The sequence below is a fragment of the Heterocephalus glaber genome, unplaced genomic scaffold (assembly GCF_053883595.1).
Source record: "Heterocephalus glaber isolate CG9 unplaced genomic scaffold, H.glaber_assembly_v1.0 deba00001579, whole genome shotgun sequence".
Lineage (NCBI taxonomy): Eukaryota > Metazoa > Chordata > Mammalia > Rodentia > Bathyergidae > Heterocephalus > Heterocephalus glaber.
The window spans coordinates 1,981,435-1,999,036 of NW_028258360.1; the positions used below are offsets into that span (position 1 = coordinate 1,981,435).

The following is a 17,602-nucleotide window of genomic DNA, read 5'->3' on the forward strand; positions in this document are numbered from 1 at the left end:
CAGTAGCTTACAAATGCTCTTAAAATCAACTGATACGAAACACTTCTTATACATAGGGTTTGGTTGCGAATTGTATCATATATAATCTCTTTGTATGAAAATTGTTTTTAAAAATCTGGCTTCATCCTACATTCTAAAAAGGTACTAAGTGGAATTTTCTATTTTAGAAAAATTATTTTTAAAATAGAACCTCTCTCAAATTCTAAAAATTAAGTTTCTGTATAAACCTAATAGTACATACACTGCATAAAGATTTTCCTTAATGCTAAAATAAGAAGAAAGAATTAAAATAACAAATGTGTGTGTTTACATGTGTCTATGCACAGGACATATAGTCACTCACATATAATATTTTATTGTGAAAAATAATTGGATGAAAAATAACTACATCTATGTGCTAACCACATACAATTAATGTTACTAATGAATTTAGTACACAATTCTTAGACATATTCAAATGCTATTTATTGAATATCTTCAATATATATGTGGTCATGTTAATTCATTGATTTTACATTCAACCTGAAGAGAAAGTGTTTAATTTGGTAGATGGATTCTGCAGCTATGCAAACTAGCAAGTCCTTAAGATAAAAAGTAAAAAAGACTGTCTGAATTTTAAGGAGATTCAGACACTTGTAGGCTAGTGACTGGATTTTAATATTTGCCTGGCAGTTATATTTACATAAAGACACAATGCCAGTAATTCCATATCACATAAGATACTTAGGATTCGATTTATTTTAAGGGTTGATGTACTTTTCATGCAATTTGGAAGCACTTCAAAAAGTATCAGTGTTTGAATTTAGTCCCATCTGGACCTCCAACATAAAGGATCCAATTACCAAAAGAGCTTCAAAAGATGGGTTCTTCCCCAGCAAACCTGTTTAGAGTTTGAAGAAAGAATCGAAAGTATTAATAATTACAGTTAGTGCCTCTGAGGCTCCATTTATAACACTACCTTTTTCAGCAGTTCTCAGAAATTTCTTTACGGAGCAGACAGCATGAAAAGTTTAGTGAGTGCTTTATTCTCTATTCCATTCAATTCTCTAAACATAAATGGAAGACCTATGAGGTGTGATGAAAAAATACAGCGGATGTTTAAATTCCAAAATGTTTTACAATAAAAAATAGGGTGCCCTTAATCAACTTCAAAATACTCCCCCTGGCATTGAACACACTTCTCCCAGCACTGTCTCCACTTTCTGAAACAGTCCTGGGAGTCCTCTTTCGTGATTATCTTTAGCTGTGCCATCCTGGCTGTCTCGAGGTGCTGAATGGATTCAGAATGTTTTCTTGCCATGGTCATTTTGGCTTTGGGAAGAAGCAGAAGTCGCACAGTCACAGCTCTGGTCAGTGAGGTGGGTGAGAGCACACTCATGGTTTTACAGCCCTGCCTTTCTGTTGGATGGCACTGGGCAGCAGCATTCACTGTATTTTTTTTTTTTAATCACAGCTCATAAAGACAATTATGGAAGAGCTTCCAGAACTGCTTCAGAAAGTGGCAAGAACAATGGTGTAAGTGTGCTCAAAGCGAGGAGGAGTTTTGGAGTTTTTTTTGGGGGGAGGATTAATGGCAATGTGTCCTTTACTGTAATAATTTTAAAAACTTTAAACACCAGCCATAGTGTTGGATCACACGTGGCTTGTACACACAAATAGGATGTGTGGACAGAGAAGAGGTTCATTTTGAGTAGGGCTGGGGTGCAGAGGGGCTGAATCTCAGGCTGCCCTGACGGAGGAGGCAGAGGTGGGAGGGGGGAGGAGGAGGAGGAGGATTTGAGCCATCAGAGGAGTGAGGACAAGGCCCTTTGAGCCAGGGCACGAACAAAGGACACCAATGTGCACAAGTCAGAGCCTGGGGAGGCTTTGCGGGAAGGGGCTGCTGAGGGTCAAGAGAGCAGTGTGCAGCTGCAGACCAGGGGTGGCTGCCACCAGCCCAGAGCCTGCAAGTAGCACTGTAAACCGAGCTCAGCATGTCAGAATTTGCAGTGAAGGACCAGGGATGTTTCCGTGGTTGTAAAACAAGGGGAATGAGAGCAGGAGCAGCACCTTAGAGAGAGAGAAGAGCGGCTTGGGGAAGGAATCTGGAAAGCAGGTTAGAGAAGGAAAGATGAGGAAGGATGGATGGAAGGCCAGCAGAGCATCTTTACCCGGCTGGGGGAAAGGAAGAAGCCCTGAGGGAGGCAGCAGGTCCGCCTGTGCCTGGACTCAGCATTATCACCCAGGTGAGGAAGGGAGTTGCCCCTACTTTATATTGCAGAGCTGAGCTCCAAGACTGACAGGTTGGCCGTTCTTGCTCAGTTCTGATTGCTGTCCTGCCTAGCAAGCAATGGTAAGCTGGCATGGAAGCTCTTCCTCTCATGTTCTCATCCACTTAATTAGGCAGAGAAAGTGACAGAGTTCTGCAGAGACACTATCTGCTATCTCATTAGCCTTTCCATTGATTCAAAGCTTGCAACTCAAAAGAAGCCCTTTAATTCCCAATATGTGCTCAGTGTCTCAGACTCGTGCATATTGAGAGGAAAGGACTGGTAAGGAAAAGACTTTGGTTAAGAATAGCTTGGTCAACCAGGTGCAGTGGTAAATCCTGCAATCCCAGGACTCCGGAAGGCGGGGGCAGGAGGACTGCATTTGGGCCCAACCTGGGCAATTTAGTGACTTAGAGAGACCTTGTCTCAAAATAAAGAATAAAAGGAAAGCTGAGGATGTAGCTCAGTGAAAAGGTCGCAGGTTCAGTCCTCAGTGTTGGGGCGGGGACAATAGTTTTCTCATCTCAGATCAGTCTAGGAGGTGGAATTCTCTCTACACTTTGACTCTAAGGACAGCGATTCCAGAGAGAGGATGGGAGGGAACCAGACCACCTGGCATATCTTCCTATGTAAGGAGCTCACAGCAAAGCCTCATTCTTTCCTTTGAATTGTGCCCAACTTCCAGACGCTGGAGATTCACTCATACTTCACTGCAGCTCAAACAGACAGTTCAAAGAATTTATGAATCAAATTTCCCTTACATCAGCATGTTCCTCCCAGACTTCAAAATGAAACTTACTGGCTTGTTAATCCAGAGTATGTCAGCATTGTCTGACAGAGATTCATCAGGACCAAAGTCAGTAACGGGCTGGGCTTCCACCCTGGAACTCTGCTTCCTTTTGAGCATGCTGGAGTTAGCTTTGAGGGGCAGGAACCAAACCACAGTCTGGGAAAAGAAAGAGAGCTTCAGTCATCACCTAAGTCATCTTTGTCTTCATCTAAAAAATCAAATTCCTCATGTGTGTTGATGCATTTGTAGATCACACACATGTTCTACTCTAGTTAGTGTAGATAACAAACCTATATAAATAAAAATGGGAAAGGAATGGGATAAATTAATATTAATAAAAGCTCAATTCTTTTTTCTCCTAACCCAGTAGTTTATCTTATGTACTTCATAAGTAGTTTAGAAACGAATGTGTAGAATGGATGGGTTACAAATGCTTACCTCATAGCGTATATCCATTATTTGGGAATGTTCTGAGATAGATGTCCATACACCTAAAGCTGCATCCACCTTAAGGCAGTCTGCACTAGAGCACTGCTAAGGAATCTAGATGAAATACAGTTTCTCCCAGGGTTTCCCCTGTGTTAAATTAACAGCATTCACAGGCATCTCCTATTTCCAACAATAGTCCCAAGTCTATCTACCAATTTTGTACTTCCCAGAAAGGATGGGGATTAGAAAGAATCAGAGTAGAATCTCCTTTAAGAAGAGATTTTTTAAAATTTGATTTTATATATGCAGTGATTATCTCAATTCTTCCAGCCACTCTGAGGTAATGTCTTCATCAGTTTGCATGGAGGGGGAGATGAGGTATTGGCTTGCTGCTGAATTTTCCACAATTCCGAGTCATTTGCATCCTGCCCTTTGTGCTTCCTCCTTTTGGCCACTGTCCCCACCTCCCATAGATCAGCAGCCACAGAAGGGGGCCTTGGGATACAAATAGCAAATACATGAAAATAAAAGAGACGTTGTCAAGGCAGGGAGTCCACAGTGAGACTTCCCATTCGATTAACACCTGGATTGAGTCTCAGATAAGGAGAATATCTAATGTTTTTTCAATATCTACTTAAGTTTGGAGTAATGAGTAGTGGTATATTATTTAATCTTTACAATAGCTCTAATAGAGAAATCATCTTGTTTTTCAATGCATGCATGGGAAATTCTAGCCTCCAGGCTGATAACCACTTGGCCAAGGCCACCTAAGAAAACTTGAAATTTAAAACAAGATCTAGCTGATGACAAAGTGTAAGGCATGCAGAGGTGACCACGGTGGCGGTGCTGAGACAACTAAAGGCAGAGAGCAGTGGAGCGCCCTTCAGGCATTGTGCAGCCATGCCAATCCCAGTCAGGAAAAGGGAAGTTCGGCTTAACACCGGGAAGGCCCACTGGCTCTCCTGCTGGTGGCCCACGGAGCGGCAGGAAGAAATGGAGCAAGAGCAGCTAAGGAGTGCCACTCAGTCCTTACTGGAGCACAAGACGGGCAAAAATGTGTTCACAGTGCAGGTAAAAATGCGCACTCACAACTTCCACTGGGAAAAAGGATAAACCACAGCCCCTCGGGATGACCGAACTTTGACTCTGACTCAGCTGTGAATCTGCCTTACACAGGGCACCATGAGTGTCTATTCTGCCATGTGCTGCTCAATCCACTGAATGGCACCTCAGCCTAACTCTCCTGCTCCTGGAGGAAATCAACCTAATTGGGTCTCAGACTGTGAGGTATTTCCAGGCTCTTACTGCCTTCGATGCTGAGCCTGAATACAGCTTTGCAGGAGGGTGCACTAATTAATTTTATTTTACATAATTGGAGTTAGGGACTCTTGACATCCTATGTAAATGTATGCAAAATATTCAAATTACACTTGCTCTCTGGTTTACTTTGGAGGGGGAAACATCTGGTGGCCTCTAGTTGAGATGCCACTTGAATGACAGTCTTCTACACATCCAAACACTGGATGCAAAATTTTAGAAATCTTTCAAGATGACAGAACACAAACTAGGGAGTAAAAGAGGGGGTTCACAATGGAATCCCAAAGTTAGACTCACAGACAGCCACAGGGTTACTGATGGCCCTATGAGTTCTATGCATCTCTCACTACCAATATGCCACCTGAAGAAAAGTTGATTTTTGATTGACTTGTCTAAAGCAACATACCTCCAGAATTCTTTTTAAAGTAGTATCTGTTTTAGCTATATTTAATCCATCAAAACAGTGCAACCATAATTGAATGACCTTGTCAGTCACTTTGACGCTCATTTTACCTGCTGCCAGCATGTCCCCGAATCAAACAGTGTCCAAAGAACAAACTGTCCAAACTCCAGAGAAACAGCCTCATTGACGAGGACCTCACAACTCAAAAAAGAGCTCCTGAATTCCTTAAATTTTGACTCATTTAAAAATATTAAATGAGAGCCAGGCATGGTGGCACCTTCCTGTAATCCCAGCATTTGGAGGCCTGAGGCAGGAAAAAAATAAATGACATAAAGTATTCAAGTAGTAAATGTAAGTTACAAATATAAAGAATCTAAGATTAATTTGAGGCCATTGATTGTAATAATTATCCTTTATACTTAGTAACGTTGTTTTATACCATTGTTCATATTGGATCAATATTTGTGCATAGAAATTAATATTCTTTCGACAAAGACCAGGAGGGATATTTAAGTATCTAGGCAAGTTTAGTGCTTTGATAGGAAATTGCTGCCTCATATCTCTGGCTTATCACCATTATGTGTTTATAAGCTAATGTTTTTCCTGTTTCCACAAAAGTCTTTCATAAAGCAGTGCACTAAGTTTGAAAAACAGGGCTTTCAACAGCTTTTTCACACTTACTTAGAATAGTCTCTATTTAAATAGTTCAATATTGGGAGACAGGACACACAGCTACGATATGCTCACTGATAAATCTTACTTGGAAACTGCTAACAGCAACTCCAGGAGAAAACATACTTTGGTTCATTGCTCTCTTTTAAATAGTTAAGATCTAGTTTTTATAATTCATGGTAGCAGTTTAAGTTCTATTGGCATATCCTTTTCCTCCTTCATTCTTGCCCTCTCTTGACCAAATTAAAATGAAGATATTTTTTCTTTTTTTTTTTCCTTTGGTACTGGGGATCGAACTCAGGACCTTGCACTTGTAAAGCAGGCAGCGGAACCACTGAGCTAAATCCCCAGCCCTGAGGATATTTTTTTCTTTAAGTAAGATATTTCCACCTAATGGTAGTTTCTCTTCCTTGTTACTCTCCTGGGCTCTATATGAAAGTCACCAAACTCTTCTTCTGCATTATAGTTTGCAACATGCTTCTTCCAACTTTCCCATTTGCTTGTCTGCTCTACTTAAACATCATCATCTGTTCTTTTGTTGTTGTTTTTCCCTTTGGTTTTTTGAGACAGGGTCTTGCTATGTAATTCAGGCTGGACTTGAACTCGCAGCAATCCTCCTGTCTCAGGTCTCCAGTGCTGGGATTACAGGCATGTGCTACCAGGACTGGCTTTATCATCTGTTCTTATAGTTTCTATTTCTATCTGTTAATTTCAGCTACCACTGCTGTGTCATGTATCTGGGCTGCCTCTTCCCTGGGTAAAGGGAGACACATGGACCCCACCCACCGTCACTTAAGATGCAACACAACAGACTGGTATGAGTTAGGACCTTTCTACTTTCCTCTTTCCTCTCATGTCCCAGGTCCCACTGCCTGCAGGACCACAGGGATGCACAATACCCAAGTCTCCCACACTCTCGACAGTGACGTCTTTTCTTGTTTCCATGTATGTACAAGGGTCTCATCACTACAGGCTCCCTCCAGGTCGAGGCTTTTTTTTTGGTCCTGACGATTGAATCAAGGGCCAGACACATGTTAGGCAATATCTCTCCCACTAAGCTATATCCCCAGCCCTTGGGTTGCTTTTTAAATAAACCCTTATTTGTGTAAAAATCAACTTCCCATATGATCATTTCAATTGATGCAGAAAAAAATTGCCAAAATTCAACTTTCCTTCATGAAAAAAAAAAAAAACTCTTAACAAATTAGGTATAGAAGAAATGTGCCTCCATATAAGAAAGACCATATTTGACAAACCCACAACCAACATCACATTCAACAGGCAAAAGGTGAAAGTTTGTCCTCTAAGATCTGGAACAAGACAGGGAAGCCCTCTCTCCATGCTGATATTCAACAAGGTACTGGAAGTCCTCGCCAGAGAAATTAGGCAAGAAAAAGAAACAAAAGGCATCCAAATTGGAAAGGAGGAATTTAAATTGTCCCTGTTTGCAGATGATATGATCTGCAATATAGAAAATTCTAAAACTTTTGAAGAACTAGCTCACAAATTCAGTAAATTTGATTTTGCATGTTGTAAAATCAACAGACAATAATGAACAGCATCTCTATATACTGATAAGAAATTTCTCTTTCATAAAAAAAAATCTTTTACTATAGCTACAAAATAATGAAAAGGCTATGAATAAGTTTAACCCAGGAGGTTAAAGATCTATACAATGAAAACTATAAAACATTGATAAAAGAAATTGAAGACAAAAGTAAATGGAAAGATTACCCAGGTTTATAGACTGACATAATTCATATTTTAAAGAAATGAACTTTCTAACAATCTGATATAGTCTATCCTGCAACTCAGAAAATCTCATTATCTTGTTTCTCATTCATTCATTCACACTGCAAACATATGCATATCGTTTTAAGCACGGCACTATGTGCTCAACATATAGAAGAGAACATGAAAGGCATTCTTGGATCTTAAAAATTGCCTTCTTTACTTAATCTTACATTCCCAGGACATAGAAAATCACTGATTTTACCTGAACTTCCTTTCATAACCAGACCTACACGCTCCACTCACATATACCAAATACGCCACTATTCTCCAACTTTTCTCAGCTACTTCAAATCCTTTATTCCAGCTGCGTCCTCTTTGTTTATTCCCAGTCCCACATCAGTCATTCCTAATTCCCTAAGTTAACTTATGAGCAAATTTGGTCTGTGTGTGATTTGTTTGCTATAACATATAACAAACAAGATTTAGGGTGGGGGATGTAGCTCAGTGCCACCGCGCCTGCCTCACAAGCGCAAGGTCCTGAGTTTGATCCACGCGCATGCGTGCACGCGTGCACGCACACAACACACACAACACACGGGCTTTTACCCCAGTACTTACTGTCAAAATTTGAGAAAAATATTCAGAAAACAATGTTCGATAAGTTCCGTCTCATTCCTCACTCTAAACTTACTTTTGTGTCTTTGAAAGAGTAATCATCATCACTAATAGGAAGTTTCCCCTCCTTCATTCTACATGATTCCATTCATTTAAAAAGAACCCCAGCCATTGGTAGGTGACATGGATTTAGCATTGAACAAAATGTACTTGGTCTCTTCCCTCCTACAATTCCTGGATGCGCCATGTTCCTGACAGGACAGAGAGCGTGCACAATTTAAAGGTAGAGCACTGGTTAATTAAAGGAGAGATTCTACCATGATGCAGTTACCCTTCAACCTCCACCTTATGGTCCTTTCATACCTTACAGCTTTCTGCTGGCTCCATCCCTCCTTCCTGAGCAAGGAATAGGGAACAGCTAACTCTCAGCATGCCTCTCTGCTATCAGCTAACTCCCAACATGCTTCTCTGCTATCAGCTAACTCCCAGCATGCCTCTCTGCTATCAGATAACTCCCAGCATGCCTCTCTGCTATCAGGGGAAAGGAGACTCATGCAATAATGGCTCCCTATCTAGTCCTTTCCTAGACTTCAAACACTTCTACCTTAAATTAGAAGAAAATACTCTGATTTTTATTTTATTTTTATTAAAAGAAGTAATACAGATTTGTTATAGGAAAAAGAGAAAATAAAATATAAACAAAATGAAAGACAGCAGTGAAAGCCACTGGGATATTCCACTTCACGAGAATCATTTTTGTCGAGTGTTTGCTGAGCACGTTCATTGTGTCAGCCACTGGGCAAGGGGCTGCAGATGAAGTCAGAGCCAGATATGGTCCCTCTCCTTGTGGATTTTCTTTAGCTGGTGTGCTTTCTCTCCACTGGGGTGTGAATTCTTTCTCTTTTAGGATTTTATTTTCCATATACATTTTTTCATGCATGTATTTATTTTTAAATGGCCGCTTCCTTATTATTCTGTCATCAGCTTTTTTGCCACCCAGCAGTATCTTGTGAACATCTTTGTCAATAAATATGCATGCACACCAAATCCTGTGTAAATAAACACCACCTTCGAACATCGCACCTCTCCTTTCCCCTCCTCATCATCCAAGCTCATTCACATCCTTGTATATATGAGGCCTGGCAAAGTAAACAGACAGAAGCTCATCTTTCTAGATTAGCTTTCGGGTAGTGAATTAGTAACTGAGAAAAGTGTCACCTCATACTTTGGGAGATAATTGAATCTGATGTTTTCAATTTGTTGATTTGAGCATTCCAATCTTAATTATTTCAAGTGTGTGTATTTCTCCCTCTTTTTTTTTAATGGCCACACAACCCAAGCCACAAACCAGACTTTCCTGTTCTCCCAGAAACATATTTACATCTCTCACCATACTTCAACATGTCATGATACATCCCTGAAGACAAAAGAGGACACTTGTTCCTGATGCTGGCTCAGTAACATATTGTTTCTGTAAAGTTGGACTTTCTATTTTGTCAAATTCCTTCTCATCCAGAATAAATGAAGACAGCATCGTAAGTTTTATGCCACGGTTTAAATTAGAGGGGACACCCCACTATTTTCGTCTTATTTCTTGTTCTTCAGCATCCCTCTCCCCTCCTCCTGCTCAACTGTCTCTATTTGTGGACCTTCCTCCCAGCCCCGGGCACTATTAAGCCTGGGACCCTTGGCTTGCTCCCCTCCCTCTGCCCTACTGAGGGTCCTCTCCCTGTGTCTCAATGGCTGAAAGCCCAGATCACCCCCGTCTCCCATCATGGGCACCACTGACTGCACCCTCTCTCTCCCTATTCCTCTCTCCAGGAGGTCACACCCTACAGCCTCCAGAGACTCCCAAAGGGGACACTGCACTTCCTCAAACTAGAATCCACCAACCCCGGTGTCACCTTTTTAGTAGCTGCTCGATTATTGCCTTTTTATTTAATCATTAAACATACTTAAAAGAAGAGTGTGAAAAACAAAATTTGAAATAAAATCAAATGTTTTCACAGAGAAACTGGAGTAGTGTGTTTTGCTTGAAGAACTAAAGTAGAGGAAGGAAGAATTTGATTTTTCACTTCTTAATATTAAGACCTTTTATCTATTTCAAATATTTGGCAATGATGATACTTTTCGTGTAAAGTTAAGTAGAAAGTATTTTTAAAATTGAAGCTTAAGTCGTTCTTACCTAACACTTGCTGAGGGTTTATTATGAGCAAAGCTAGGAGCTTTGCATGAGTCATTTCATCTACTTCTAACCAGGCCAAGGAGGCAGGCGTCCCCGTCATTCCTATTTTGCGATGCAGTGGACAAGGTGAGTGCCCTGCTGGGGTCACACAGCTAGCGTGTGATGAGCCACCAGGGAGCCAGGTCTTTTCGAGGTTGGTCACGGTGAATCTCAGTCAGACCCTTCCAAGGATTTAGGAATGGAAGCATGTTTCCCGGACGAGAGATGGAGTCTCCCCTTCTGCCTCTCCCATGCCTAAGTGGCGAAATCAGATGGGAGCATGGCTGCCACTAGACCTGAACCACTGCAACACCAGACTCTGTCCAGCCATGTACCCCAGGCCCCCCTTCCCCGCTGGGATCCCTAGCTCAGGAACTGTGATGCACTGGGTGCCCAATTCCCTTTCATCTGGACTCGCCTGGAGGGAAGACAGGCAGCTGGGTTATTTTCTCTCTGAGTCACATTCTGGAGTCCTGCCTTCCCCCAGCAACACTGGAGAGTGTCACATTAGTGGGAGAACTAACACATCCTGGAAAGGTCAGCCCCCGTGGGTCATGGAAACGATGTGTGTCTGCAGTGCAGAGGCTGCAGGTGTTTCTCAGCAGTGGTTGATGTTCAATCTAATTTTCTATGAAAGTGAATACCCTGATTCAGTTGTGCTGGTTCTCTTGTCCCCCTCTCTCCTTTCCTCCCCTTTCCCTCCTCCAAATGTTACTTTCATTTTGAGATTCTTATTCATCTCTGCCTCTCTGTTTTGACCCTCATGAAATCAGGATGTATCGCTGCAAAAACACCATGGTAGGTAGTCCCAGGAGGCCCACCAGGCCACCCAAGACAGTGACCACACTGCAGATAGCTCAGTTAGTTTGAAATTATTATAAGGACAAGACTGGGCTCTCAGCATAAAAACCAAATGAAGCACATTCACTGGTTAGCATTACACAGAGAAAAGGTACTTACCTACTTCTCCTGGAGATGAATAGCAGTGATTGATATTCTAAATAGGCATCAATCTCCCTAGCCCATTTCCTTTCCAGAAATTCCTTGTTCATTCTATATAAGCTTGCTACCTGACTTGTTTTCCCCATTTGATCCCCACTCAATCAATATTACCTGGGTGACTGTACTTGTAATTTTATTGGTTAATCATGGGTTTGTCCCGCCTCATGCCCACCTTGTGATTTTCCATTGGATCATTAGTTGACTACAGTTTTGTCTCATTTTGTACCCACCCCACCTCATGTCTTTGCCCTATAAAACACCTTTGAAAAGCAAGGGGGGTGAGCAACTCACTTTCTGGTCCCCCATCTGTCTCTCTTAGGCAGAAGCTTTCTTTCTCTCAATAAATTTTTCCTACTCTTAACCTCTGTTGTTCCTAGAATTCATTCTTTGATTTTAGAGAACATGAACTAGCGATTCCCATATCTAGCAGGTTTGGAGTTATAATGTTCCCCTTGTTTGGATTATTTTGCTTGTTTGGATTACTTGGTACCCCATATCAACCACACAGAGGAAGCCAAACATTTCCAAATGCCATCACCCAAAATAGGCTCTATTTTTTTTCTTGTCCCTCCTCAACATACTTATTAGAAACAGGAAAATGGTTCCTTGCTTTGTATACTGACTCTATTTACTAAATCTCAAAGAAAAACAACATTCTATTTTTCTCAGCTTTTTCTACACATATTCTAAAACAATGTGATTACTTCACCAAGGTTTGTTCTGCTTATTTTTTTAATTTTAAAAACTGAATTTTACTTGACCTTTAAAAAGCAGAGTCTGAGCCCTGTCATTGTAGTACATGCTTGTAATTCTAGCACTCTGGGAAGCTGAGGCAGGAGGATTGAAATTTCTAGCCTAGTCTGGGAAACTTAGAGAAACCCTGTCTCAAAATAAAATAAGAAAGGGCTGGAGATGTAGCTCAGTGCAGCATCCCTGAATTTAATCCCAAGTACTGGAAAAACAAATATGTCTGGCAATATCCGCAATATTCTTTCTTTATGGCACTCAATGGCCAAAACCAAAACAGTCTGGCAGTAAGAGAGGAAATGAGGTTGTATTTGTGTTACTTAAATTGCTGCACTTTAAAATACAGTGGTGAGGTCACTTGACATGACATGTATCCCCACAACAGTGCTAGGTGCACAGTGTTGTTAACAATAACCACCACGGTGTAGAGCAGACCTCCGGAACATATTCCTTTTCCATAACTGCAACCTTTTTTTGGCGGGGGGGGGGGGGTACCGGGGATCGAACTCAGGACCTTGCACTCACAAGGCAGGCGTGGTGCCACTGAGCTAAATCCCAGCCCAACTGCAACCTGACACCCAATACCAGCAGCTCTCCACTCCTCCTTCCTCCAGGCCCTAGAAGCCGCCATGTTCCTCGCTGCTCCTGTGAGTTTCGCTATTTAAGACACCTCACTGATTACAAATCCAGGTAACCAGATTGCAGATGGAAGCTAAGCATCTTTAGGGAGCCTCTAAAAACTCAGCCCGTTTAACAAGCCCTTGTCATTCTCTCCATGATTAGAAAGGACATAAACTTCTAATTTTTTTGAGTTATTCTGGGTACAATGTAGGTAAAGGGAAATTTTAAGGAAAGAATATCAAGTTAAAAACCTCCTCAGGTTTACTGTGTGGCTTTGTACAAAGCTTTCCAATTTCAGAGGAGTCTCTAAAGTGTCTTCTGTCCTTATGAAGTGCCATAAATGTCACAGGTTGTCATTGTCAATTGTCTAGTGACAGGCATTTCATTCTGAGGAGCTGCTATTGTCATTTAAATAGTATAAAAATATTCTTTTTAAAGATTTTTAAAATTTTTGTGGTGGTAGGGATTGTAATCCAGGGCCTCACACATCTTAAACAAGTGCTCTACCATTTAGCTATTTCCCCAGCCCAAGGTATCTGTTTTTAGTGGTTATTTAATTTTTGTAGTATGAATCTGCAAAGGGTTGACTAAGAAAGTGGATTGTTTTAAATAGTGCCTTCCAAGACTTGCTATTCTATTTAAATACAGCATTAAGGAAAATCACAATGCGATTTCTAAGTTTTTTGTGATCGATTCATTTTGTAATATGAATCCAAATAATTTGGATAAAGACTGTCAATAAAATACTGATTTCTAAAAATTACCCAACATCTGATTCATCTAGTGAGGTTTATAAACATTCTCAAAGCTATAGACTGAATGTTTGTTGTTCTTCATAAATCACAGTTAAAATCCTTAGGTCTGATTGTATGGTATTTGGAGATAGGGCCTTTGGTAGGCAGTTAGTTAGTTAGAGGGTAGGACCCTCTTCAGTAAGATTAGTGCCCTTAGAAGAACCTCTCTTGGTTGTGTGAGAATACAGCAAGATGGTACCACCTGAAGACAAGAAATGAGCTCTCATTAGGAAGTGGAAAACAGTTTGACCTTGGGCTTCCCAATCTCCAGAACTTTAAGAAAGCAATGCCTGTTGTTTAAACTGCCCAGGGTATGGCATTTGTTATAGCAGCCATGATGATTGAGACATGTGACCTATGCTTCCTGCACCTCACCCATACGAGATTGGAGTCTCCAAAGGTGGAGCATGAAAAATAATATTTTTTAAAACCTCTCCCCAAATGATTTGTAGACATCTGGGTCATCACTAGTTTAGCTACTCAGGAGGGCATTTAATACTTAAAGAGTTTTCAGTTCACAATCAGGGCTTATTGTTTGGGAAAAATATGAGTCTAGTTATAAAAAATAGGCAAAATATAAATCTGAGAAAAAATTTTGATTGATAATTATTTGTATATCTGGTATATTCCATTCTTAAATTTTCCTTGGAGATCTTTAGATTTTCTCAAAAATTAAATAACTGCACTGTGTTTATATATAGGAATTATTTTGTCTTATAAAAGATAAAAGTCTTCTTGTTGATTTCTGGTCTAATTTTCTAATCTAGAATATACCGTTAAAATAGCTATTTGATGTCTTTCAGTGAAGAAATTAAAACAAAACTTCCTAATTCAACTAGCAGATTTTAAAGTTGTACTGATTTTTTACTGCTAAAAATAGAAAATTATTTTTGAGGATTCCCAGAGTTAAAATTATTTTTCTCCCTAAAATATCGACAAATATTAAAGTGAGAGAAAGGAAGGGGATAATTCAAGTAAAGGTCTTCCTAAGGGCATTAAATTTTATTTTTAGGAATTTAATCTCTTATTTACAACATATATTTTAATCTCTGTGTTTTGGTCCTTGGAATGAATAATTAACAAATTTCCATGCCTGAAAGATCCCCATTTTTACATTATCTAGGTTTATTGTTTTTTATCTTCAGGCAAGCTTTATAACTAATATTAAACTGAATTTTAATAAATCAATGACTTATATCTCATCTAATATAAATTTGTATCTTATCTGACAAAGTCTTCCATAATTTGTTTTCAAAAATGTTAATTTTCAAAAAAAAATTCCTTCCTCTGCTCCAGAAGTGATTTGTGAAATTGTGAAGTAGATTTTCTAATAAAAAGAACAATTAGAGAAAATGAAGTATTTAACACATAGATACTATTAACTGAAAGATAATTCATTGCTTTATCTTGATATAACTAAATACCAACAAGACTACCCACTGTCATGCAGGCTTGGAGACCTGAATTTATTCTGAATCTCCTGCTCCCTTTCCTTCTCTTTCTTCAGTCTCTAAACGCGGTCAGCATGGTGGAAGCCACTGATCCATCGCTCCCACCCCTCTCCATTTGCATTACTATAGTCTGATCACCCATTTCTCTAACACCTTCTTCCACTAACCTTCTTTTCATTCTTCATAGTTCTTATTTCTTGGTGTTCTAATTCTTCCTATAGCTATCTGCAGCTTAATAATCTTGACAGGTTAGAATGCTGCAGCTGGTAGCTTTCTTCTATCAGATCCAGAGCTGTTCTACATTGTAGTCACAGTGGACCCTTGACTAACGAACTCAATTTGTTCTCAAGGGCTGGCTGTAACTCAAGTTGGTCAACTGAAGGCTCAGGCTCCTCTACACAGCCTTCAGAGTCTCTCTCCTGTGTAGAGACAGATCTCAGTGTCCTTAGAGAGACACTGGCCTAGGATTTCTGAACCTCACAGGGGAGGATGCTATAACATTCCTTCCAGATTTAAGGGCTGAATCTGCTTCTGAGACCAAGCAGCCAGCTTTCAGGTCATAACTCAAGACTGTTCATAAGTTAAAACTAAAATTCCAGTCCTAACCCAAGCTGTTCATATGTCAGGCTGATCGCAACTTGAGTGTCCACTGAAATCATTTGTGTTTTTAATTTTTAAACTTTACTCTTTTATTTTCTTCCTCTGAAGAAATACAGCAATGAAGTTCTATTTCTTTGTTTTCTTTACTTATTTGAAATGCTTACTCTAAGTGCCCGTTTGGGATACAGGATCCTTTTTGAGGATACTAGATCAATGGGCCATGTCTCCTCTGGCCCCCAAATTATCACAAGAATACTTTTCACTATACACATTACTATGATGCTATAATTAGTATTTACAGGAAGCCTGTAATTACTTTATTAAAAGTAGTGACTTTTATTACTTCAAAGTCCTCTTTTTCTTATTTAATTATTTTGGAACTGTTTTTCTGATAGTCACATATTTCAATCTTGTCCTTTTTTTTCTCTCAGTAGCACTTGCCTAGGATGTACACATTTCATATATTTTTCATTTTTGAGCCATATTATTACCCTAAGAGAATTGTCTTGTGATATTTTTAGGACCACACATTTTCGGGAAACGAAATGACGATTTGTTGACGATTTTGGAAAGGATGTTAAAAGTCAATCTAAGTTGTCCCTATGTGGACAGGTAATTTTGTGAGAAACTTGATCCAGATGCTGATGAATCATTTCTCTTCTTATTACCCTCAAATTCATGTGTTCACCAGGCTATATCTCAGTCTTGCCTACATTTTATTTATCTTTCCTGGCACATGATAACCTATTTCGATCTGTACTTTTTTATCTACCAGGGAAAAATGGTGTCATTTCACTGTGCAAGTTGGCTGTGTTCCGTGCTCTGCTTTCTCAGCCAGGAAGAGCATGTGTTTGTGTGACCCTGCTGGGTGTCTTCCACACATACCCTCCCTCCGCAAACAAAGTCTTCCTTTCATCTCCTTCCTCTGCATAATCTTCCTCTCCCCATGAACAGTCTCCTCTGGCTGTAGGGTTCTGGCCTTTCGAGCTTCTCATTCTCCTTGAGTTGCTCCGCCTTGTTCTGGCCTCCATCTGCGGGCCTAGGGTGAGTGTCTGTCCTCTGAGCATATTTCCTTTGGTCTAGCTGCTCTTGCCTTTGGAGCTCACAGAGAAATTGCTTTGGAAATCACATCTCTCTTACCAACCCCCTGCTCCCAAGGCCTTCATATGAAGGGGTCCTCCCAGGATCTTCCTTCCTAGGTTTTCGTACAACTCTCTTAGAAAGGGAATTGTGAGCAGAACCTTAGTTTTGCCCATCGGTCCAGCTCCATCTCCATTGAACCGGGCAGAAACATCTTGGATTCTGCTGCCTAGGGACAAAGGCTCCTCTGTATGGGGTACAGATTTTTCCCCATATGCAGGTTTTTGATCATGCATTTGACATCTGAGTTGGAAAGCAAAAGCAAAATTAAACGCAACTCAACAGCCATTTTTCCTAAAAGAACTGGCATGTACTTATTTTTTCTATTAACATTCCTATTTTGGTTTTACTGTAAGAGGTGCATTTTGTCATCTGGTTTTCAGAAGAACTCGTTAAAGTTCTAATTTTTGTATGGCACAAGTGTCATAAGTCCAAGTTATTATTTTATCTTTTTTTATTCTCATAAAAGAGGGAAGGTGATTTATAAATATTTTTTTAAAATGGCAGATTTACTTTGAAAGCATATCAAGCAACTTATTCTAAATTACAGTGTGAAGTGTTTAGGAAGCTACTCTGAAGACACATAAGAATACATAGATATGATATATATAATAGATAAAATATAGGTATATATAAAATTTGTATGTGTATATCCAATTTAGATACTTCTTGTTCTCAGAAATATAGTTCGTAAGAAACTTTAAGGAAAAAGCAAAATAGAAATAAATCACTGTACTGTAACAATCTATCAGGACATTGTTTCTAATGATGAAGTATTAGGAACCATAAATGTCCAATGATAGAGGTATGGCTG

At 39.9% G+C, this 17,602-nt stretch overlaps 1 protein-coding gene across 8 annotated transcripts in view; it reads right to left on the reverse strand.

The window, feature by feature from the left end:
* The window catches only part of Nalcn (sodium leak channel, non-selective), a 322,796-nt gene that overhangs the window by 302,393 nt on the left and 2,801 nt on the right, over nucleotides 1–17,602 (reverse strand). For 3 of the 8 annotated variants that reach the window (XM_087193085.1, XM_087193083.1, XM_087193087.1), the window contains exon 2: nucleotides 3,049–3,195. In XM_087193085.1, coding sequence (XP_087049211.1) covers nucleotides 3,049–3,156 — 108 coding nt within the window. In that variant the 5' untranslated portion in view covers nucleotides 3,157–3,195. Of the gene's footprint in view, nucleotides 1–3,048; nucleotides 3,196–3,477; nucleotides 3,623–5,298; nucleotides 5,493–17,602 lie in introns of those variants that run through there. The other 5 variants (XM_087193081.1, XM_087193084.1, XM_021239415.2 and 2 more) reach the window with 4 other exon arrangements.